The 23140-nt window shown below is 56.0% G+C and overlaps 1 protein-coding gene across 1 annotated transcript in view; it reads left to right on the top strand.

The window, feature by feature from the left end:
- LOC130253630 (uncharacterized) overlaps positions 1-23140 on the top strand; it is a 112372-nt gene that overhangs the window by 25174 nt on the left and 64058 nt on the right. The window contains 14 exon segments of the mRNA XM_056492352.1: positions 3056-3139; positions 3691-3797; positions 4356-4490; positions 6319-6391; positions 6507-7073; positions 7162-7482; positions 7564-7866; positions 7940-8254; positions 8390-9205; positions 9243-9614; positions 9695-9838; positions 9989-10083; positions 10297-10380; positions 10614-10754. Coding sequence (XP_056348327.1) covers positions 3056-3139; positions 3691-3797; positions 4356-4490; positions 6319-6391; positions 6507-7073; positions 7162-7482; positions 7564-7866; positions 7940-8254; positions 8390-9205; positions 9243-9614; positions 9695-9838; positions 9989-10083; positions 10297-10380; positions 10614-10754 — 3557 coding nt within the window.

The raw sequence follows: 23140 nt of genomic DNA, 5'->3' as shown, positions 1-23140 counted from the left end.
GATTTAATCAAAAGGGTTTTGGTGTATTTCTTGGTTATTAGGAAGTTGTTTTTTCCATAAATAAAGTTAATGATTCGCTAGATAAAATAAGATGGAATATGATAGGATGAGATAAGATACGATAAGATAATATAAAGAATAAAAGATAAGACAGTATAAGAATAATGTAAAGAATAGTGTAAGGATAAGGTAAAATAGTATAAGGATAAGATAAAATATTATAAGGATTTGATAAGGATATGATACGATAAGATAAGATGATATGTTAGCAAAGATTATTTGGCTGGTGCGAGAAAAAGAAGGGGAAATTGTTTTAATGCTGAACAAGGTTTAAACCTCGGTGGACATGTCTGTACAAATCTGGGCCTTGTGTGTGTGCACCAGACAAAAACTATATTTAGTCCCTATGTTTTGCTCTTCAGTAATTTCTGCATATTTTGCTGTCCATTCACACGCTTCTTTCACACGCCAGGTGTTTTTGTGTATTTCTTAGTTTAGACCAGTGTTTATATCAGGTGCACAGTATGAGAAAATCTGGGAGACTTTCAATAACTTGTTGAAACCCCAAGGCTGCTGGAACATAAACTATTCTAAATCAGGAGAAGAAGTTGAAAACACAGAATACCAAGATGAGAAGATTCAAGATAATGGAGGTGAAGATCCTGAAGCCCACCAATGATGGACTTTCAGGAGTTTGAATGGGTGGATCAATATTCCTAAAATTAGTAATTGTAAAGTGTGTCCCCACGTGGGTGATGGTTCTAGAAATGTATAATTAGGGTGAATTAGAAACAATAAATCAGCTTCTGCAAAATCATATTGATTTGCTGACCAGAAGTCCAGTTTTTCCTGCACCATGGCATGGTTGGAGACCTCCCCTGTGCCTCATGCCACTGCTTGGAACACCATCCTGGGCCTTGAGAAACAAGTCCTTTGGAGGCATGGCACCCCTGAGAGAATGAGTCAGACAATGGGACTGATTTCAAGAACAGCCTTATAAGCACCTGGGCTAGAGAACATGGCATTGAGTGGGTGTGCCATATCCCCTGCCATGCACCAGCTGCAGGCAAAGAGGGGAGGTACAATGGACTGTTAAAAACTACCCTGAAAGCATTGGGTGGGGGATCTTTCAAGAGCTGGGAGCAGCATCTAGCAAAGGCCACCTGGATAGTGAACACCCGAGGTTCCACCAACCGAGCAGGCCCTGCCCAGTCTGAGTCCTTGCATACAGCAGATGGAGATAAAGCCCCAGGAGTGCATGTCAGAGGTTTGTTTGGGAAAACAGCTTGGATCAATTCTGCCTTGGATACAGGCAAACCCATTCCTGGGATTGCCTTTGCTCAGGGACCAGGTTGCACATGGTGGATAATGCAGAAAGATGGGACAACATGATGTGTACCTCAGGGAGATCTGATTGTGGGGTGAGAATGATATGTAAATGTTACTATTGGATGTCATATATATTATATTATACACATGTATGATGTATGTGTTTATAGAATTAGAGTATATTATAGATATAGTAGTAATCTAACAATATGGGGATGAGGGGTTGAATGTCTTGGGTGACTTTATGATGCTTGTATCCTCAAATCGTCTGTTGGTGTTGAATATTGAAATCTGCAGCTTTAAGTCTGGTTCCAGCAGTGAAGGTCAAGAGAAAGAGGTGCAGTGTTGTTATCAGAGACTGCACTTGCTCCCCTGCCTCCTTCACACAGACCATGTTGTCTGCAGTGGATGGCAGGAGAGATCTTCTTTTTGCTTTTAGTTAGTTTTTCTGGCTAGCTGAGGCAAAGGAGTTCATCTGGACTGTTCCTTTCCATTTTTCTTGGAATTGTTCAAAGCTGCTCTGGACTGAATACCCAGAAGAGCAGCGGGGGCTCACACCTGTGGCACACCAGGCCTGGCCTGGGCCACAGCATTTCCCAGCACTGGAGGGACTGAGAACAGCCTGAGTGAGCCGGGCTGCAACCCACGAGAGGGACTCTTCTGAATCTGTCATCTCTTCAGAGTGGGGAGAGGTTTTGCTGCTTGGTATTGTTCATTTTTGTGCTGGAAGTGCTTTGTCAGTTAAATAAGCAGCTTTTTTCCCACTTCTCTCTGAGGGAGTATTTTTTCCGCGAGCCAGCTGAGGTCCCTCATTCAGAGGTTTCCTCCCAAATTTCCCCTAAAGCAGGACAGAGGGCTAAGCCATGTTTGACCAACCTGATCTTTTAGACCAGGTGACCCGCCTGGTGGATGCAGGAAAGGCTGTGGATGTTGTGTACCTGGACTTCAGCAAGGCCTTGGGCACTGTCTCCCACAGCACACTCCTGGAAAAGCTGGCAGCCCGTGGCTTGGACAGGAGCACTCTTGGCTGGGTTAAGAACTGGCTGCAATGCTGGGCACAGAGAGTGGTGGTGAACGGTGCTGCATCCAGCTGGGAGCCTGTCACCAGTGGTGTCCCTCAGGGCTCTGTGCTGGGACCTGTTCTGTTCAATATTTTCATTGATGACATGGATAAGGATATTGAGTCTTTCATCAGTAAATCTGCAGATGACACTAAGCTGGGAGCATGTGTCAATCTATTGGAAGGTAGGAGGGCTCTGTAGAGAGATCTGGAATGGTTGGAGGGATGGGCAGAGTCCAATGGGATGAAGTTTAATCAGTCCAAGTGCCGAGTCCTGCATTTTGGCCACTATAACCCCCTGCAGTGTTACAGGCTGGCATGGTGTGGCTGGACAGTGCCCAGGCAGAAGGGGACCTGGGGGTGATGGTGGACAGCTGACTGAACATGAGCCAGCAGTGTGGCCTGGTGGCCAAGAAGGCCAATGGCATCCTGGCCTGGATCAGGAATAGTGTGGCCAGCAGGAGCAGGGAAGTTATTCTTCCCCTCTACTCAGCATTAGTGAGGGCACACCTTGAGTGCCTTCCTGCCCTGGTGTCCCTGCAGTGGCTCCTGGCCATGGGCCGGGGTGTCCCCTGGGTGCCAGAGCAGCCACGCTGTGTGGTGTGAGGTTCTGTCACCTGCGGTGCCACTTGAGGCCACCCCCATGTCCCTGTTTATCCCCTGCAGGTTCCCTGTCACAGGGATGGATCAAGAAGCTGCCGTATTCCAGCGGGGACAGCGTGGAGGGCAGTGACACCGAGGCAGCCCCAGGTGGGGCCCCAGGGCAGGAAGGCAGCGGGAGAGCAGGGGAGGGGACACAGCCGGGCTGGGGAGCTGAGGGGACAAGTGCTCCCCTTGTCAGTGTGCAGTGAAGCATTGCCTTTCCCTGCTGGACCCGAGTCACCAGCACATCCCTGGTGGGAAAGCCAGAGGGAATGGCACAGCCAGACCCCTTCCAGAGCTGCTGCTCACTGCCATGGATTCCTCTGCATTTCCCAGACCCCCTGCCTGGCCCCAGCAAGGAATCCCGGATGACTACGACGATGTCCTGGATGTGCCACAGGATCCCCCTGCTCCAGACACTGGGGACGTGTCCAAGGGAGTGGCACAGCAGAGGTGGATCGTGTCCTCCCCACAGGTAAGAGGCCTCACAGCTGCCCTGTGCCCTCTGCAGAGCCACTCCCTGGCAGGGTTTGGCTGTGGGGGCGGGCAGGGAGCCAGCAGCAGATCCATGGGTGCTGTGGTCAGAGCCCAGGTGGGGTCTGTCAGGGGACACGGAGCTGCCTGCCCCCCCTCAGGCACCTTTCTGTGCTGTCCCCAAGGTGGAATCTCCTCCCCTCCAAGTGTCCCAGGATCTACAAGGGACCCGTTGGAACAGCCCCCGGGGCACTCGGACTATGATGATGTCGGCAGCAGCGCCCTGGAGACGGTGCCATGAGGATTCCCTGGCCATGCCCCAGCCCTGGGGACATGTGTGTGGCAGTGTGGTGGGGCCCTGTCCCCAGGGAGGTATGGCCCTGTCCACAGAGATTACCGCTCCCTCTACAGCAGAGCAGGAAAAAAGCTTCACTGTGGGCATTTTCTTCAATTTCATCGGGAATTTCCATTTTATCCTATTAAGCCTTCATCAGAATATTGTCAGAGATTCACTGCTGAGGCTGGGACCTCACTCTGGAACAGGCACTTGAATCCCGGGTACATCAGCCCTTCACTGGGGTAGCGGGGCAGAAACTGGAAGGAAGGACATATAAAAAGGATTGGTGTGATCAGGGATAAGAACATGGGAGATTGTTTAGTATTGTCTTCGGGTCTTTATTTGGAACTTCCAAATGCACACAAATGTTCCCAGCAACAGCGAGAGGAAAATGGAGACGCCAGGACCCGGCACTGCGAGCTGGGCTGGGAATGGCTCTGGTTGTTGAAGGGCTTTTCCTGAAGAAGGGAAGGTGTTCTGAAGGAGGGCAGCGCCTTCCTGCCCCCGCTGCAGGAGCCCGCTCTGGCAGGGCAGCCGGGCCATGGCCCCTGCCTGCGGCACGTCATGCTCCAGGAGGTTGCCGATCTTCAGGGCGGGCTGCAGTGCCCGCAGGGCGTCCAGTTCCTGCAGCAGGGCCTGGCTGAAGCCGTCCGTGCTCAGCCTGGGCATGGAGGGATCGTGGCAGCAGCAGGGCTGCTGAGGCGGCGATAGCGCTGCCCGATGAGAAGCGCCGGCAAAGAGGCTGGGAGGCGAGCGAGGGCCCCCCGAGGGATCGGTGCACTCGGAGAGCTCCTGTCCCCTGTGGCCGGGGCAGCAGCCACCCAGGCACCAAGGCCGCTCCCGTTCGGGTGTCCCCAGCTGAGCCGCTCTGGGCTCAGTGCCGTGCGTGTGTCTGTGCCAGGGACAGCTCCGGGACACTGCCCGGTGCCGCAGGGCCCGGCAGAGCGGGATGGGGCAGGGCAGCTCCTCCCGCCGCCGCCCAGCGAGGGAGCGGCACGTTCTGGCCGTGAGCAATTGCTGCGGTGCCGGTGGATGGGGAGCAGCTGCAGTTCCAGCTGCTCCGTTTGCTCCAGGTGGGAGCCCGAGAGTAGAGGTCGAGTGTAGTATTTCTGTGGAGATGAACACGACTGGCACCAACATGAGTCTTTTATTACTATTTCTGCATACATCCTTTGAATGGAGTTATTTGCCCCCAGTTCTGATTCCTTCCCTTATAGGCACCTTCAAATACCACACAGTCTCCTTTTCTTACAGGCTGCTCCGCTCAGCACTGACGCCTTCTTTCCTCTCTGCGAGTTTCCTTCTTCATTCTACAGCACTGCCTAAACCACAAGCTGTTCGTGAGCCGGCCGCATAACCCTGACTGTGCCTTACACAGGATGTTTCTTACCTTGTCCGTCCCTTCCCTCCTCAAAGTACAAGCAGCAGAGACTCCTGGTCTCAAATTCCAACTCCATCTGCAACTGTAACATCTGAGAGTTAAGAATTAAGAGTTAAGCCACTCATTTTTAACACACAACCTCATTGGGGAAGAATGACTTCTGTACTAATTTTGAAATTCTTTTTGTACTCGTATAAACTCTTCTACTACAGCCGTGGAGTACCGATCCTTTGCATAAGAAAGGGCCGGAGAACATAGTTGGTCTCGGTCAGGTGAGGGACACTGAGAGAGACAGCAGGAGGCTGGGATGAGGAGAAAGGGAGACTTCAGAGTGAATTTTTTGTGCTTGGAATGTAGTGGGGGGAGCGGGGGGAAGGGGGCAAGGATGGAGGCAGGGGCTGTGGGCAAATCCCAGTTCCTTTACCTTGGACCATCCCGGGAAGCACCAGCTGGAGTTGTTTCTGTGTTCCTTCGGCCGCAGGAAATGGATTTACGATGGGCAATTCCTGCGACTTTGCCGTGGGAAACCTGGGGTGGAACGGGGGAGGAAATGGATGTGGGAGTGGGTGTTGGGAGAAGCTCCGGCATCGGCGCCGGTCAGTGGAGCCGCAGCTGTGAAGGTGCCAGCAGTGAAAGTGGATTCCTGCATTGGGAATGTGCCGACAGAGAGTGTGGTGAGGGCTGAGCCCGAGAAGTCTCCTTTGGAGCGCGGCTGCCGAGCCGCAGGGGCACGGAGCGGCGGGGCAGGGCGGCGCGGAGCCGCGGCGTTCTCGGCGGCAGCGCAGGTGTCGGGAGCTGCGTGCGGTCGGCGAGGCCGGGAGGCGCCGGGGGCTGAGCGCCTCCTTCCTGCCCTGGCGGCGAGGCGAGCGCGGGGCCACAGCTGCGGCAGCAGCGCCATGTGCCAGCGCCGCCGCGAGGGACCGGGGAGCCGGCACCTGGCAGCGCCGAGCGGAGCCGGGGGCTGCTGCCACCCCCGCGGGGCTGCGAGCACCCCGGCAGGGCAGCGCCCCAGAGATTAGGGCTGGCAGCTCTGCAGCTGTGCACCTGCAGCTGCTCTATCGTGGTCTGTGGGTGAAGGCTGTCCCCATTCATCAGGTGGCTCTTGGCAGGCTGCAGCAGCAGCAGAGCTGGAGGCTCGGGGGATACAGGAAGGGGCCCCCCAACGCAGGTGTGGTGGGTGGGGGGGGCTGCCTCCCCCGGGCACATCCGGCTGGCAGCCCACTGTGGCGAGGTGTGTGACGCCAGAAGCGGAGGCCAGGCTCATATTTGGGCACGGAGCAGGTGATTGGAGGCCGCGGCCCCAGAGGCGGCCGATGAGGCACCTGCTAAAGGCTGCCCGGCTGCTGCTGCCTGCATTGGCTCGGGCGCTGGCGAGACGTGGCCTGGCTGCGCTGGCTCGGGGCCGCTGCCATGGGGCCGCTGCTGGCGCTGGCGCTGCTCGTGTGCGTGCAGCTGTGTGCGGGTGAGTGGCGGGCGCTGGGAGCGGGGCCCGCGGCGGTGCCGGGCCCGGCTCAGCAGCCTCCGTGCCGCAGGCTCCGGGGAGCTGCGTCTGGTGGGCGGCGGCGGGCGCTGTGCCGGGCGCGTGGAGCTGGAGCACGGCGGGGAGTGGGGCTCCATCTGTGTCTTCGACTCCGACTGGGAAGCCCGATGGGCCAGCGTGGTGTGCCGGCAGCTGGGCTGTGGCCAGGAGGCCGCGGTGTCCTCGAACGCTCCGTTCGGTCAGGGCACCGGGCGGATCTGGCTGCAGCCCTTCTGCAACGGCACCGAGAATTCGCTGGAGGAGTGTCGGCACTTCGGATGGGGACGGCACTTCTGCGGCCACGAGCGGGATGCGGGGGTGACCTGCACAGGTGAGAGGACACGCTGGCCGTGCTGGGACAGCCACCTTGTACTGGAGCATCCCCGGCAGGGCTAAGCCATGGTCCTGGCCTGGTGCAGATGCCGTGGAGCTGAGGCTGGCGGGCGGCGGCAGTCCGTGTGCCGGGAGGGTGGAGGTGAAGGTGCAGGGACGCTGGGGCTCGGTGGAAGACGACAGCTGGGACATGGAGGAGGCCGAGGTGGTTTGCCAGCAGCTGGGCTGTGGCTCGGCTGCCGGTGCCTACTTGGCCCGCGAGAGCTTCGGCGAAGGGGATGGGCCCGTCAACCTCATCTCTGTGAATTGCATTGGGAACGAGTCCAGGCTCTGGGATTGCTCGATTGCTCTTTGGGGACCCTATAATATCAGCATCCATGAGGAGGACACTGCCGTTTTGTGCCAAGGTAGGGCCTTAGTTAGTATAGGGGGGAAGTGCCACTTCATGCCCTTCATCCCTCGCCAATGATCCTGCGCTGCTCCTGCAGGATTTTCTCGGCTGGTCGGAGGTGCCGGAGCCTGTGCCGGGCAGCTGGAGGTGCGGCAGGGCCGGGCCTGGCTTGGTGTGTGTGAGGATCAGGTGGACATGAAGGCGGCCCAGGTGGTGTGCAGGGAGCTGGGCTGTGATGAGGCGCTCGCCATGGGCGGCAGTGGCCGGGTTGGGGCGGCACCGGGATCGCTCTGGGACGGGGGCTTCCAGTGCAATGGCACCGAGCTCCTCCTGAGCGCCTGTGACCGGCGTCCGGCCCCCAGGCAGGGCTGCAGCGGCCGTGCCAGCATCATCTGCTCCCGTAAGTGCCGGGGACAGCGGGGGCTCCTGGGCTCCGTGCGGCATGGCCGCCCTCACCGCCCTTCCTGCCGCAGCCTACACGGGCTTCCGCCTGGGGAACAGCAGCTCGGGATGCTCCGGGCGAGTGGAGGTGGCCGTGAGGGGGACGTGGGGCTCCGTGTGCGCCAGCGAGTGGGAGCTGCCCGATGCGCACGTCCTGTGCCGCCACCTGGGCTGCGGCCGCGCCCTCGCCGTGCCCCCGGGAGGCTCCTTCGGCAGCGGGGAGGGGCCGCTGCGGCCGGACACCTTCGGCTGCAGCGGGAGCGAGCGGCACCCGGGCCAGTGCCCCGTGTCTGTGCTGGGGAAGCCGCCCTGTGCCCCCGGGAACGCCGCTGCTGTCAGCTGCTCAGGTGTGTAGGCATCCGCGGGAGGAGCCTCTAGGGCTTTTGGGACTGCCCAGGAATTAGGGTCAGAAGATGCAGGGTTATTTTGGAGTGGATTGCTGTCTGAGCCGCAGCGCCATGGCTCTGCTGCTGGTTTGGCAGGTTTTGACTCCGTCCCATCCCTTCGGCTGGTGGGCGGTCAGAGCTTGTGTGATGGGCGGCTGGAGGAGAACATAACCAGCCCGGTCTGGCGCCGTGTGCCTCTGGAGCAGTGGAAGAAATGGGATGTCCATATGGTGTGTGGGGTGCTGGGTTGTGGTATGCCCAAGGAAGTTTACACTGCCTTGGGAACGGCCGCTGCATTGAACAGCAGCCACAGCAAGGGGGACATCATGACTGAAGAGGTGGACAACATTTCGGGCATGGGCTCTGTGCTGAGTAACAGCACTGAGGAGATGGATGGCAGCCGGGAGGAGATGGAGGATGTCTCACGGATGGGCGCTGCACGAAACAGCAGCTTTGAGGAGATGGTCGTCGTCTGCTCAAGTGAGTGTCCTGGAAAGGGCTGGAGGTGCCGGTGCCCCGGGCACCCAGCCCAGCCCGGTCCTTCCGTGCCCGCAGGCAGCCGGCAGGTGAGGCTGGTGGGGAGCTCAGGGCGCTGTGCCGGGCGCGTGGAGGTCTATTCCGGTGGCAGCTGGAGCAGCGTGTGCCAGGAAGGCTGGGAGCTGCAGGACGCTGCCGTTGTGTGCCGGGAGCTGGGCTGTGGCACGGCCCTGGAGGCGCCGAGCTGGGCGCGCTTCGGTGCCGGCACGGGGCCGCTGTGGCCGTACATGGCCGAGTGCTCCGGGAGCGAGGAGTCTCTCTGGGAATGCGGGCGCTCGGAACAGCGCGAGTGCGGGCGCGGCCTTGGGGCAGGGGCCGTGTGCTCAGGTCAGTGGCGGGCACGGCCAGATCAGGGTCCGGCAGAGGCCCCGGCGGGTTGGTGGCCGTGCCGTGACCCCCGTGTCCCTTGCAGAGCAGATCTCGGTGCGGCTGGCAGGCGGCCGTGGGCGCTGCCGTGGCTACCTGGAGGTGTCCTATAACGGCACCTGGGGCCGCGTGTGCTCCAACGGCACCAGCACCGGCACCGCCGCCGCCGTGTGCCGCCAGCTGGGCTGTGGGCACCGGGGCTGGCTGTCGGCCGTCCCCGGCCAGCAGGCGTCCCGTGCCTGGCTGGCCTGGGTGGGCTGCGAGGACGGGGCCCGCTCACTCTGGGGGTGCCCCTCGGCACCCTGGCAGCTGCAGAGCTGCGGCGCTGGCGGGCACGCCCACGTGGATTGTGAGGAGGACAGCGATGGCAGCACCGAGACAGACACTACCCCATATCCGGAGGGTGCCAGCAGCACAGGTAGTCTGCCCGTGCCTGCATCCCCCAGCCCGGGCTGGCTGGGATCCCCCTCCCCTCACTGCCTGCCTGTGTCCCCACAGGTGTCCCCAGCAGCAGCACCCTGGCAGTGGGCGTGGGGTCGGTGCCTGTGCCAACTGTGCTGTGCGTGGTGCTGGGGACGCTGCTGTGCCTGGCCCTGGGTGCCCTGGCCGTGCTGCTGTGCCGTGCCCGTGCCTGGCGCCGAGGTGGGTCCTGGTGGGTGGGGGCCGAGGACAGACCCGGTTTGGGGTTCCAGGGGCTCCTGACCTGTGGAACAGCTCAGAAGATGGGCAGGGGTGATCTTGGTGGCACCCACCGTGCCCAGGGCCCCAGGAAAATGCTGCCTGTGTTTCCAGGCCATGGCAGAGCTGCAGATGCCATCTCCAATGCTGTCTACGAGGAGCTGGACTACACGGCCATGCCGGAGTACCAGGAGGTGCCCAGTGGCCCGGTGGGTGCAGCCCTTGTGCCCCAGCTCTGTGTGCAGTGAAGGCTCTGCCTGACAGCCCCACAGCACCTTCGGGTCCTGGTGTCCCTGCGGTGGCTCCTGGCCATGGGCCGGGGTGTCCCCTGGGTGCCAGAGCAGCCACGCTGTGTGGTGTGAGGTTCTGTCACCTGCGGTGCCACTTGAGGCCACCCCCATGTCCCTGTTTGTCCCCTGCAGGTTCCCTGTCACAGGGATGGATCAAGAAGCTGCCGTATTCCAGCGGGGACAGTGTGGAGGGCAGTGACACCGAGGCAGCCCCAGGTAGGGCCCCAGGGCAGGAAGGCAGCAGGGAGAGCAGGGGAGAGGGGACACAGCCGGGCTGGGGAGCTGAGGGGACAAGTGCTCTCCCTTGTCAGTGTGCACTGAAGCATTGCCTTTCCCTGCTGGACCCGAGGATCACCAGCACATCCCTGGTGGGAAGGCCAGAGGGGATGGCACAGCCAGACCCTGCCAGGGCTGCTGCTCACTGCCATGGATTCCTCTGCATTTCCCAGAGCCCCCTGCCTGGCCCCAGCAAGGAATCCCAGATGGCTACGACGATGTCCTGGATGTGGCACAGGATCCACCTGCTCCAGGCACTGGGGACATGTCCAGGGGAGTGGCACAGCAGAGGTGGATCTGTGTCCTCCCCACAGGTAAGAGGCCTCACAGCTGCCCTGTGCCCTCTGCAGAGCCACTCCCTGGCAGGGTTTGGCTGTGGGGGCGGGCAGGGAGCCAGCAGCAGATCCATGGGTGCTGTGGTCAGAGCCCAGGTGGGGTCTGTCAGGGGGGACACGGAGCTGCCTGCCCCCTCAGGCACCTTTCTGTGCTGTCCCCAAGGTGGAATCTCCTCCCCTCCAAGTACCCCAGGATCTACAAGGGACCCGTTGGAACAGCCCCCGGGGTACTCGGACTATATGATGTCGGCAGCAGTGCCCTGGAGACAGCACCATGAGGATTCCCTGGCCATGCCCAAGCCCTGGGGACATGTGTGGCAGTGTGGTGGGGCCCTGTCCCCAGGGAGAGGTGGTCCTGCCTACACAGTGTACACCTCCGTATACATTTCTGCAGGGAAACACCTCCTTTTTAGGGATATTCTTCAATTTCCCTGGGAATTTCTCTTTTATCCTATTAAAACCCAGAGTATTTAGAAATTGACTGCCCAGTCAGGAACCTCCCTCGGGCCAAGGCACTTCCATCCCTGGTACACCAGCCAGTCTCTGGTGTCCTGGTTAAAGGACAGCTGTCTACCAATAAAGGCAGAAGCTTCCCTTAGATATGCAGAATGTTAACACTCTTCCTTCAAATGATTACTATAATTTTGAAATTAAGGGGTTCTAAGGCAAAGATTTGGAAATTAGAAATGACAGTTCTTTACTAGGAAAATTAAAAAAGAAATGCAGTATTACAAAGAACAATCACAACCCTGACAGAGTCAGAATACAAGCTGACACCCTGTCAGTCAGGGTGTTGGTAGCAGTCCCATTAAATGGTGGCTGCAATCCTCCTGCAGTGGCAGATGTGGTTCAGCTGAAGCAGTGCTCCTGTAGAAGGTGCAGATTTCCTCTGAAGGTCCAGGGATGATGTGGAAAAAAAGGGTCTGGTTTTCTTTCGGAATCCATTGAAGAGAAGGTAACTTGTCCAAAATCTCAGTTTTTATCTGGGCAGGAAAGGCTTGGCTCCTCCCCTGGCTGGAGCATCTTCCAACGGGATGATGTAATTTCACCAGTAATACTGATCAGTGGGACTTAATGTGCAGCAGGAGATGATATCTTCCTGGAGGGAGGATGGGTTGTGGAAAAGATAAAGATGATTGCCTCACCTTGTCTTAAAGATGGCCCAGCAGCAGATAGTGTGTGCCACAGAGATAAGGAAATCACTGCCCCACCCGGCTTCAGCAGACGGTGATAGAATACACATTTCTGGCCACATCAACCCAACAAACAGGGAGAGTCAAATTAATTGTGGATAAATATTAATTTACCTTCTTTATCACTTTGATAACAGTTAACTGGGCCACTGACACACTGATATTGTGTTGTTACAGCACTTGGACTCCCTCAGCATTACACTCCTACTCTTTCCCTAGGAAAATCATGTGCAGCCTATGGAGATGGTGAGGTAAATCAGAGAGGGGGAACTCACCTTTTTGCTGAGAAATGGGGACTCTGCACAGCTCAGGCCCCTCAGTGTTTATCCACAGCCCTCACTGATCCAGATTCCTGGGGGCAGGAAAGCTGGTTTTGCTTGGAGCCCATGCTGGGCCATGGAGTTTTGTCCTTCCGCCATGCCCTGCATTGCCACAAACAGAATTTCCTGATTCTAAGTGCATTTCCACTAACAGCAACAAAAATGCTTCATGCAGCTTAGAAATGGTTTTAAAGATGTAGAAACCAAACTAAGCCAAATATCAGTACATGGGTAGAGAAGCTACCTGTGAAAGTCCATGTAGATGCCCATGTCCCCAAGAGTAGAGCTAATGAGGAGCACCAAAACAACAAGCAGGTAGATCAGGCTGCACAGATAGAGGTGTCAAAGATAGATTTAGATTGGCAGCACAAGGGAGAGTTGTTCCTGGCTCACTGGGCCCACGATGCCTCAGGTCATCAGGGCAGAGGCCACCTCTAAGTGGGCACGAGAGCGAGGGGTGGATCTAACCATGGACAGTATTTCTCAGGTTATCCATGACTGTGACACGTGTGCTGCCATCAAACAAGCCAAGCAGGTGAAGCCCCTCTGGTATGGGGGGCGATGGTCCAAATATAAGTACAGGAGTCCTGGCAGATTGACTACATCACACTGCCTCAGACCCGCCAGGGCAAGCGCTACGTGCTGACCATGGGGGAAGCCACCACTGTGTTGTAATGCTGAACAAGGTTTAGACCTCGGTGGACATGTCTGTACAAATCTGGGCCTTGTGTGTGTGCACCAGACAAAAACTATATTTAGTCCCTATGTTTTGCTGTTCAGTAATTTCTGCATATTTTGCTGTCCGTTCACACGCTTCTTTCACACGCCAGGTGTTTTTGTGTATTTCTTAGTTTAGACCAGTGTTTATATCAGGTGCACAGTATGAGAAAAATCTGGGAGACTTTCAATAACTGGTTGAAACCCCCCAAGGCTGCTGGAACATAAACTCTACTAAATTAGGAAAGAAGTTGAAAACACAGAATACCAAGATGAGAAGATTCAAGATAACAGGAGATGGTGAAGATTCTAAAGCCCACCAATTATGGACTTTCAGGAGATTGAATGAATGGATCAATATCTTAAAATTACCAATTTTAAAGTGTGTCCTCACGTGGGCGATGATTCTAGAAATGTATAATTAGGATGAATTAGAAACAATAATCATATTGATTTGCTGACCAGAAGTCTAGTTTTTCCCGTCATTTGGTGACCCGACGACGTGATATACCGTGCACATCGTGTGCATGAATGGAACTGTAACTCTCTAGACTCAGGCTCTGAAGGGGTCCGCGCATCGGAAGACACGGGAAGCCCAGTCGCGGCTGCTGCGGCGGGACCGCAGCGGCGGGAGTCGCTGTGCGGCTCCCAAGAGAATGGCAAGAATACGGGAGAGAGAAAACTTCGGCGGGCGGCTCGGAAGGAAGCCGGCAGGAGCACGGGGCGCAGAGACATTCCTGAGAAAAGCTCCGAGAGAAAAGCGTGCGCAGAGCAGCGAAGAGCTACGGTAAAGGGGAGCGGCTGGGGCTGGAGGGATGGAGAAATTATTATCGACAGAAAAGCAAGAAATGCAGACCAAGTTAAATATCCTCCAGCATATCCTCTCTGTGAGAGCAGTGTAGTACGACCCAGAGAGTTTAAAAAGCCTATTTAGATGGGGTCAGGGAAAAGGATTTATTTCGGGCGACCCTGCGGCTGCCTTTCGGCGTTTGTACGAGAGTGCTCTGTGGGGAAGAGACAGTGGTTTTGTCCTCACCATCAGCAATCCCCGAAGCAGTGTTGCAGGCTCCGCGGGAGGTCTCGGGCAGTGACAGCGCGGACTCACAGTCCGTATTGGAATCAGAAAAAACAGGAATAGATGCTTCCTTGCCAACATCGGAGGCAGAAAAACCTACGGGCTGTCCCGTGGTGTCCCCTGGAGAGTTACCAGCAGCCCCGGGAGCTCAGTCAGAGCAGGCATTCAAATGTAGATCGCGAATATTCGCATGCAGAGCGATTGCCCCGGCAGCGAGAGAGAGAATCAGCACAACTAAGAACTGCAGTCGATCAACAGATGAGAGAGAGAGAAAAAGCCCGACCGCTTCTGCTGGCGGGGGCGAAGAGAAGGGACAGCTGTTCCCCCGGCAGAGCTGCGTGTGCCGCAGCGCCGCTCTCCCGGAGGAGAGAGGGAGGCGGAGCGCACCGGCTTCGCTTCCCGGCAGGGACAGGTCCCGAGAGAAAGTTTGCTGGTTTCGGGCCGTGCCGAGGAAGGCGGAGAATGTCGGACCCTCGTTTTGGGTGTGTTAGTTTGGAGCGTGTGCAGCAGAAGAAAGGGGAGGGGGGCCCGGGGCCGGGCGGAGAGAGCTCTGGACATGGGGGTCGCTACCCCGGACATGATGCTGGGGATGGTTTCTTTTTCCAGCCCGATGCTCGGCGGCGGCGGCGCGGGCTCCAGTGTTCCTCCGCAGTGGCGCGGTTCCTACCCCCGACGGGGAAAAAAAAATTAAAAAAAAAAAAAAATAGAGAGAGGCGGGATGGCAGTTAAACGTGGTTAGTGGTTAAAGTGGGTTTTTAGGGTTTTACTGGAGGAGTTCAAACTATCCGAGTGCACTGCAGCACAGTTATAGTGGTATTGGTTTTTACTATAATAATTAGAAATTTATATACACAAGAATATTTGCAGGCATATAACGTTCACGTCCTTTTGGTTCAGGGAGCTCTTCCTTCACGGGTGGTTTTTTGGAGCCCAGATACGTTCTGTTAAGATTGACTAAGGCTAAGTTCTATTAAGTTAATTCTGTTAGATTTCATTTTTATGAAGTTTCAGTGTCACTGAGTTTAGACAAACTTTTGTGCCAGTTATGTTTGGAATCAATACTGATTAACTGAGTTCTCTTAAGCGTGCTTGTGTTCTACTGAAGTGATAATTAACAGTATTAATTGTATGGTGTGAATGTATCAATTTTTAATAGGCAAACTCATGGGATGTTGATGTTGTATTTGTTGTATATACAGCCAGCATTTTTATGTGTTTTAACATCTCTTGGTGTAATCTCTTGGACATGTCATTTTCAGGATCTTTTCTGTGTCTTTTTTAGTTGCATATGTATCTCTTTATTCAGGCTGCCTCTCTGTTGTCTCATGATTTTCAGTGTTTTCAGAGTTTCAAGTAATGATATTTAAGCTTCATTGAAAGCCTCCTCTAAACTGATGATCTTGTGGGTTTTTGTGAGAGAGAACAAGCCTGAGGAAAAAGTTCAGAGAGAACAAGATGCTGAAGAAGTTTGGTTGTTTTCTCACCCTGAGGTGTTTGCTTGTAGCTTGTGTTCTTAAGAGTCTTGGCTTTTTTTAAAGAAATCTCTCAGGGAATTCACTTCCAATTAGGGCCTGGGCTCTGGCCACGTCCTGGCTCTACCTGGATGGGAAAATGCCATCAGACCCAGGTGTTTAGTGCATCAAAACAATACTCGAGTTGCTTTGACTTAGCAATTGGACCCTATCAATATGACAGATGGACTCTTTTTTGAAGTGAGCTTGATTTAATCAAAAGGGTTTTGGTGTATTTCTTGGTTATTAGGAAGTTGTTTTTTCCATAAATAAAGTTAATGATTCACTAGATAAAATAAGATGGAATAAGATACGATAGGATGAGATAAGATACGATAAGATAATATAAAGAATAAAAGATAAGACAGTATAATAATAATGTAAAATAGTGTAAGGATAAGGTAAAATAGTATAAGGATAAGATAAAATATTATAAGGATTTGATGAGGATATGATAAGATAAGATAAGATAAGATAAGATAAGATAAGATAAGATAAGATAAGATAAGATGATATGTTAGCAAAGAGTATTTGGCTGGTGCGAGAAAAAGAAGGGGAAATTGTTTTAATGCTGAACAAGGTTTAAACCTCGGTGGACATGTCTGTACAAATCTGGGCCTTGTGTGTGTGCACCAGACAAAAACTATATTTAGTCCCTATGTTTTGCTCTTCAGTAATTTCTGCATATTTTGCTGTCCATTCACACGCTTCTTTCACACGCCAGGTGTTTTTGTGTATTTCTTAGTTTAGACCAGTGTTTATATCAGGTGCACAGTATGAGGGAAATCTGGGAGACTTTCAATAACTTGTTGAAACACTCCAAGGCTGCTGGAACATAAACTATTCTAAATCAGGAGAGAAGTTGAAAACACAGAATACCAAGATGAGAGGATTCAAGATAATGTGAGGCGGTGAAGATCCTGAAGCCCACCAATCCTGGACTTTCAGGAGTTTGGATGGGTGGATCAATATCCTAAAATTAGTAATTGTAAAGTGTGTCCCCACGTGGGTGATGGTTATAGAAATGTATAATTAGGGTGAATTAGAAACAATAAATCAGCTTCTGCAAAATCATATTGATTTGCTGACCAAAGTCCAGTTTCTTCCTGCACTATGGCATGGTTGGAGACCTCCCCTGTGCCTCATGCCACTGCTTGGAACACCATCCTGGGCCTTGAGAAACAAGTCCTTTGGAGGCATGGAACCCCTGAGAGAACTGAGTCAGACAATGGGACTGATTTCAAGAAGAGCCTTATAAGCACCTGGGCTAGAGAACATGGCATGAGTGGGTGTGCCATATCCCCTGCCATGCACCAGCTGCAGGCAAAGTGGAGAGGTACAATGGACTGTTAAAAACTACCCTGAAAGCATTGGGTGGGGGATCTTTCAAGAATTGGGAGCAGCATCTAGCAAAGGCCACCTGGATAGTGAACACCCGAGGTTCCACCAACCGAGCAGGCCCTGCCCAGTCTGAGTCCTTGCATACAGCAGATGGAGATAAAGCCCCAGGAGTGCATGTCAGAGGTTTGTTTGGGAAAACAGCTTGGATCAATTCTGCCTTGATACAGGCAAACCCATTCCTGGGATTGCCTTTGCTCAGGGACCAGGTTGCACATGGTGGATAATGCAGAAAGATGGGACAACACGATGTGTACCTCAGGGAGATCTGATTGTGGGGTGAGAATGATATGTAAATGTTACTATTGGATGTCATATATATATATATATACACATGTATGATGTATGTGTTTATAGAATTAGAGTATATTATAGATATAGTAGTAATCTAACAATATGGGGATGAGGGGTTGAATGTCTTGGGGTGACTTTATGATGCTTGTATCCTCAAATCGTCTGTTGGTGTTGAATATTGAAATCTGCAGCTTTAAGTCTGGTTCCAGCAGTGAAGGTCAAGAGAAAGAGGTGCAGAGTTGTTATCAGAGACTGCACTTGCTCCCCTGCCTCCTTCACACAGACCATGTTGTCTGCAGTGGGTGGCAGGAGAGATCTTCTTTTTGCTTTTAGTTAGTTTTTCTGGCTAGCTGAGGCAAAGGAGTTCATCTGGAATGTTCCTTTCCATTTTTCTTGGAATTGTTCAAAGCTGCTTTGGACTGAAAACCCAGAAGAGCAGCGGGGGCTCACACCTGTGGCACACCAGGCCTGGCCTGGGCCACAGCATTTCCCAGCACTGGAGGGACTGAGAACAGCCTGAGTGAGCCGGGCTGCAACCCACGAGAGGGACTCTTTGAATCTGTCATCTCTTCAGAGTGGGGAGAGGTTTTGCTGCTTGGTATTGTTCATTTTTGTGCTGGAAGTGCTTTGTCAGTTAAATAAGCAGCTTTTTTCCCACTTCTCTCTGAGGGAGTATTTTTTCCGCGAGCCAGCTGAGGTCCCTCATTCAGAGGTTTCCTCCCAAATTTCCCCTAAAGCAGGACAGAGGGCTAGCCATTTTGACCAACCTGATCTTTTAGGACCAGGTGACCCGTCTGGTGGATGCAGGAAAGGCTGTGGATGTTGTGTACCTGGACTTCAGCAAGGCCTTGGACACTGTCTCCCACAGCACACTCCTGGAAAAGCTGGCAGCCCGTGGCTTGGACAGGAGCACTCTTGGCTGGGTTAAGAACTGGCTGCAATGCTGGGCACAGAGAGTGGTGGGAACGGTGCTGCATCCAGCTGGGAGCCTGTCACCAGTGGTGTCCCTCAGGGCTCTGTGCTGGGACCTGTTCTGTTCAATATTTTCATTGATGACATGGATAAGGATATTGAGTCTTTCATCAGTAAATCTGCAGATGACACTAAGCTGGGAGCATGTGTCAATCTATTGGAAGGTAGGAGGGCTCTGCAGAGAGATCTGGAATGGTTGGAGGGATGGGCAGAGTCCAATGGGATGAAGTTTAATCAGTCCAAGTGCCGAGTCCTGCATTTTGGCCACTATAACCCCCTGCAGTGTTACAGGCTGGGCATGGTGTGGCTGGACAGTGCCCAGGCAGAAGGGGACCTGGGGGTGATGGTGGACAGCTGACTGAACATGAGCCAGCAGTGTGGCCTGGTGGCCAAGAAGGCCAATGGCATCCTGGCCTGGATCAGGAATAGTGTGGCCAGCAGGAGCAGGGAAGTTATTCTTCCCCTCTACTCAGCATTAGTGAGGGCACACCTTGAGTGCCTTCCTGCCCTGGTGTCCCTGCAGTGGCTCCTGGCCATGGGCCGGGGTGTCCCCTGGGTGCCAGAGCAGCCACGCTGTGTGGTGTGAGGTTCTGTCACCTGCGGTGCCACTTGAGGCCACCCCCATGTCCCTGTTTATCCCCTGCAGGTTCCCTGTCACAGGGATGGGTCAAGAAGCTGCCGTATTCCAGCGGGGACAGCGTGGAGGGGTGTGACACCGAGGCAGCCCCAGGTGGGGCCCCAGGGCAGGAAGGCAGCGGGAGAGCAGGGGAGGGGACACAGCCGGGCTGGGGAGCTGAGGGGACAAGTGCTCCCCTTGTCAGTGTGCAGTGAAGCATTGCCTTTCCCTGCTGGACCCGAGGTCACCAGCACATCCCTGGTGGGAAAGCCAGAGGGAATGGCACAGCCAGACCCCTTCCAGAGCTGCTGCTCACTGCCATGGATTCCTCTGCATTTCCCAGACCCCCTGCCTGGCCCCAGCAAGGAATCCCGGATGACTACGACGATGTCCTGGATGTGCCACAGGATCCCCTGCTCCAGACACTGGGGACGTGTCCAAGGGAGTGGCACAGCAGAGGTGAATCTGTGTCCTCCCCACAGGTAAGAGGCCTCACAGCTGCCCTGTGCCCTCTGCAGAGCCACTCCCTGGCAGGGTTTGGCTGTGGGGGCGGGCAGGGAGCCAGCCAGATCCATGGGTGCTGTGGTCAGAGCCCAGGTGGGGTCTGTCAGGGGTACACGGAGCTGCCTGCCCCCCTCAGGCACCTTTCTGTGTGTCCCAAGGTGGAATCTCCTCCCCTCCAAGTGTCCCAGGATCTACAAGGGACCCGTTGGAACAGCCCCCGGGGCACTCGGACTATGATGATGTCGGCAGCAGCGCCCTGGAGACGGTGCCATGAGGATTCCCTGGCCATGCCCCACCCTGGGGACATGTGTGTGGCAGTGTGGTGGGGCCCTGTCCCCAGGGAGGTATGGCCCTGTCCACAGAGATTACCGCTCCCTCTACAGCAGAGCAGGAAAAAAGCTTCACTGTGGGCATTTTCTTCAATTTCATCGGGAATTTCCATTTTATCCTATTAAGCCTTCATCAGAATATTGTCAGAGATTCACTGCTGAGGCTGGGACCTCACTCTGGAACAGGCACTTGAATCCCGGGTACATCAGCCCTTCACTGGGGTAGCGGGGCAGAAACTGGAAGGAAGGACATATAAAAAGGATTGGTGTGATCAGGGATAAGAACATGGGAGATTGTTTAGTATTGTCTTCGGGGTCTTTATTTGGAACTTCCAAATGCACACAAATGTTCCCAGCAACAGCGAGAGGAAAATGGAGACGCCAGGACCCAGGCACTGCGAGCTGGGCTGGGAATGGCTCTGGTTGTTGAAGGGCTTTTCCTGAAGAAGGGAGGTGTTCTGAAGGAGGGCAGCGCCTTCCTGCCCCGCTGCAGGAGCCCGCTCTGGCAGGGCAGCCGGGCCATGGCCCCTGCCTGCGGCACGTCATGCTCCAGGAGGTTGCCGATCTTCAGGGCGGGCTGCAGTGCCCGCAGGGCGTCCAGTTCCTGCAGCAGGGCCTGGCTGAAGCCGTCCGTGCTCAGCCTGGGCATGGAGGGATCGTGGCAGCAGCAGGGGCTGCTGAGGCGGCGATAGCGCAGCCCGATAGAAGCGCCTGCAAAGAGGCTGGGAGGCGAGCGAGGGCCCCCCGAGGGATCGGTGCACTCGGAGAGCTCCTGTCCCCTGTGGCCGGGGCAGCAGCCACCCAGGCACCAAGGCCGCTCCCGTTCGGGTGTCCCCAGCTGAGCCGCTCTGGGCTCAGTGCCGTGCGTGTGTCTGTGCCAGGGACAGCTCCGGGACACTGCCCGGTGCCGCAGCCCGGCAGAGCAGGGATGGGGCAGGGCAGCTCCTCCCGCCGCCGCCCAGCGAGGGAGCGGCACGTTCTGGCCGTGAGCAATTGCTGCGGTGCCGGTGGATGGGGAGCAGCTGCAGTTCCAGCTGCTCCGTTTGCTCCAGGTGGGAGCCCGAGAGTAGAGGTCGAGTGTAGTATTTCTGTGGAGATGAACGCGACTGGCACCAACATGAGTCTTTTATTACTATTTCTGCATACATCCTTTGAATGGAGTTATTTGCCCCCAGTTCTGATTCCTTCCCTCATAGGCACCTTCAAATACCACACAGTCTCCTTTTCTTACAGGCTGCTCCGCTCAGCACTGACGCCTTCTTTCCTCTCTGCGAGTTTCCTTCTTCATTCTACAGCACTGCCTAAACCACAAGCTGTTCGTGAGCCGGCCGCATAACCCTGACTGTGCCTTACACAGGATGTTTCTTACCTTGTCCGTCCCTTCCCTCCTCAAAGTACAAGCAGCAGAGACTCCTGGTCTCAAATTCCAACTCCATCTGCAACTGTAACATCTGAGAGTTAAGAATTAAGAGTTAAGCCACTCATTTTTAACACACAACCTCATTGGGGAAGAATGACTTCTGTACTAATTTTGAAATTCTTTTTGTACTCGTATAAACTCTTCTACTACAGCCGTGGAGTACCGATCCTTTGCATAAGAAAGGGCCGGAGAACATAGTTGGTCTCGGTCAGGTGAGGGACACTGAGAGAGACAGCAGGAGGCTGGGATGAGGAGAAAGGGAGACTTCAGAGTGAATTTTTTGTGCTTGGAATGTAGTGGGGGGAGCGGGGGGAAGGGGGCAAGGATGGAGGCAGGGGCTGTGGGCAAATCCCAGTTCCTTTACCTTGGACCATCCCGGGAAGCACCAGCTGGAGTTGTTTCTGTGTTCCTTCGGCCGCAGGAAATGGATTTACGATGGGCAATTCCTGCGACTTTGCCGTGGGAAACCTGGGGTGGAACGGGGGAGGAAATGGATGTGGGAGTGGGTGTTGGGAGAAGCTCCGGCATCCGCCGTCAGTGGAGCCGCAGCTGTGAAGGTGCCAGCAGTGAAAGTGGATTCCTGCATTGGGAATGTGCCGACAGAGAGTGTGGTGAGGGCTGAGCCCGAGAAGTCTCCTTTGGAGCGCGGCTGCCGAGCCGCAGGGGCACGGAGCGGCGGGGCAGGAGCAGCGCGGAGCCGCGGCGTTCTCGGCGGCAGCGCAGGTGTCGGGAGCTGCGTGCGGTCGGTGGCGAGGCCGGGAGGCGCCGGGGGCTGAGCGCCTCCTTCCTGCCCTGGCGGCGAGGCGAGCGCGGGGCCACAGCTGCGGCAGCAGCGCCATGTGCCAGCGCCGCCGCGAGGGACCGGGGAGCCGGCACCTGGCAGCGCCGAGCGGAGCCGGGGGCTGCTGCCACCCCCGCGGGGCTGCGAGCACCCCGGCAGGGCAGCGCCCCAGAGATTAGGGCTGGCAGCTCTGCAGCTGTGCACCTGCAGCTGCTCTATCGTGGTCTGTGGGTGAAGGCTGTCCCCATTCATCAGGATGGCTCTTGGCAGGCTGCAGCAGCAGCAGAGCTGGAGGCTCGGGGGATACAGGAAGGGCCCCCCAGCGCAGGTGTGGTGGGTGGGGGGGCTGCCTCCCCCGGGCACATCCGGCTGGCAGCCCACTGTGGCGAGGTGTGTGACGCCAGAAGCGGAGGCCAGGCTCATATTTGGGCACGGAGCAGGTGATTGGAGGCCGCGGCCCCAGAGGCGGCCGATGAGGCACCTGCTAAAGGCTGCCCGGCTGCTGCTGCCTGCATTGGCTCGGGCGCTGGCGAGACGTGGCCTGGCTGCGCTGGCTCGGGGCCGCTGCCATGGGGCCGCTGCTGGCGCTGGCGCTGCTCGTGTGCGTGCAGCTGTGTGCGGGTGAGTGGCGGGCGCTGGGAGCGGGGCCCGCGGCGGTGCCGGGCCCGGCTCAGCAGCCTCCGTGCCGCAGGCTCCGGGGAGCTGCGTCTGGTGGGCGGCGGCGGGCGCTGTGCCGGGCGCGTGGAGCTGGAGCACGGCGGGGAGTGGGGCTCCATCTGTGTCTTCGACTCCGACTGGGAAGCCCGATGGGCCAGCGTGGTGTGCCGGCAGCTGGGCTGTGGCCAGGAGGCCGCGGTGTCCTCGAACGCTCCGTTCGGTCAGGGCACCGGGCGGATCTGGCTGCAGCCCTTCTGCAACGGCACCGAGAATTCGCTGGAGGAGTGTCGGCACTTCGGATGGGGACGGCACTTCTGCGGCCACGAGCGGGATGCGGGGGTGACCTGCACAGGTGAGAGGACACGCTGGCCGTGCTGGGACAGCCACCTTGTACTGGAGCATCCCGGGCAGGGCTAAGCCATGGTCCTGGCCTGGTGCAGATGCCGTGGAGCTGAGGCTGGCGGGCGGCGGCAGTCCGTGTGCCGGGAGGGTGGAGGTGAAGGTGCAGGGACGCTGGGGCTCGGTGGAAGACGACAGCTGGGACATGGAGGAGGCCGAGGTGGTTTGCCAGCAGCTGG

The sequence above is a fragment of the Oenanthe melanoleuca genome, chromosome 5 (genome assembly GCF_029582105.1).
Source record: "Oenanthe melanoleuca isolate GR-GAL-2019-014 chromosome 5, OMel1.0, whole genome shotgun sequence".
In the NCBI taxonomy this organism is placed as follows: Eukaryota; Metazoa; Chordata; class Aves; order Passeriformes; family Muscicapidae; genus Oenanthe; species Oenanthe melanoleuca.
Note: the sequence above shows the minus strand (reverse complement) of the source record. Positions and strands in the feature narration are given on the sequence as shown.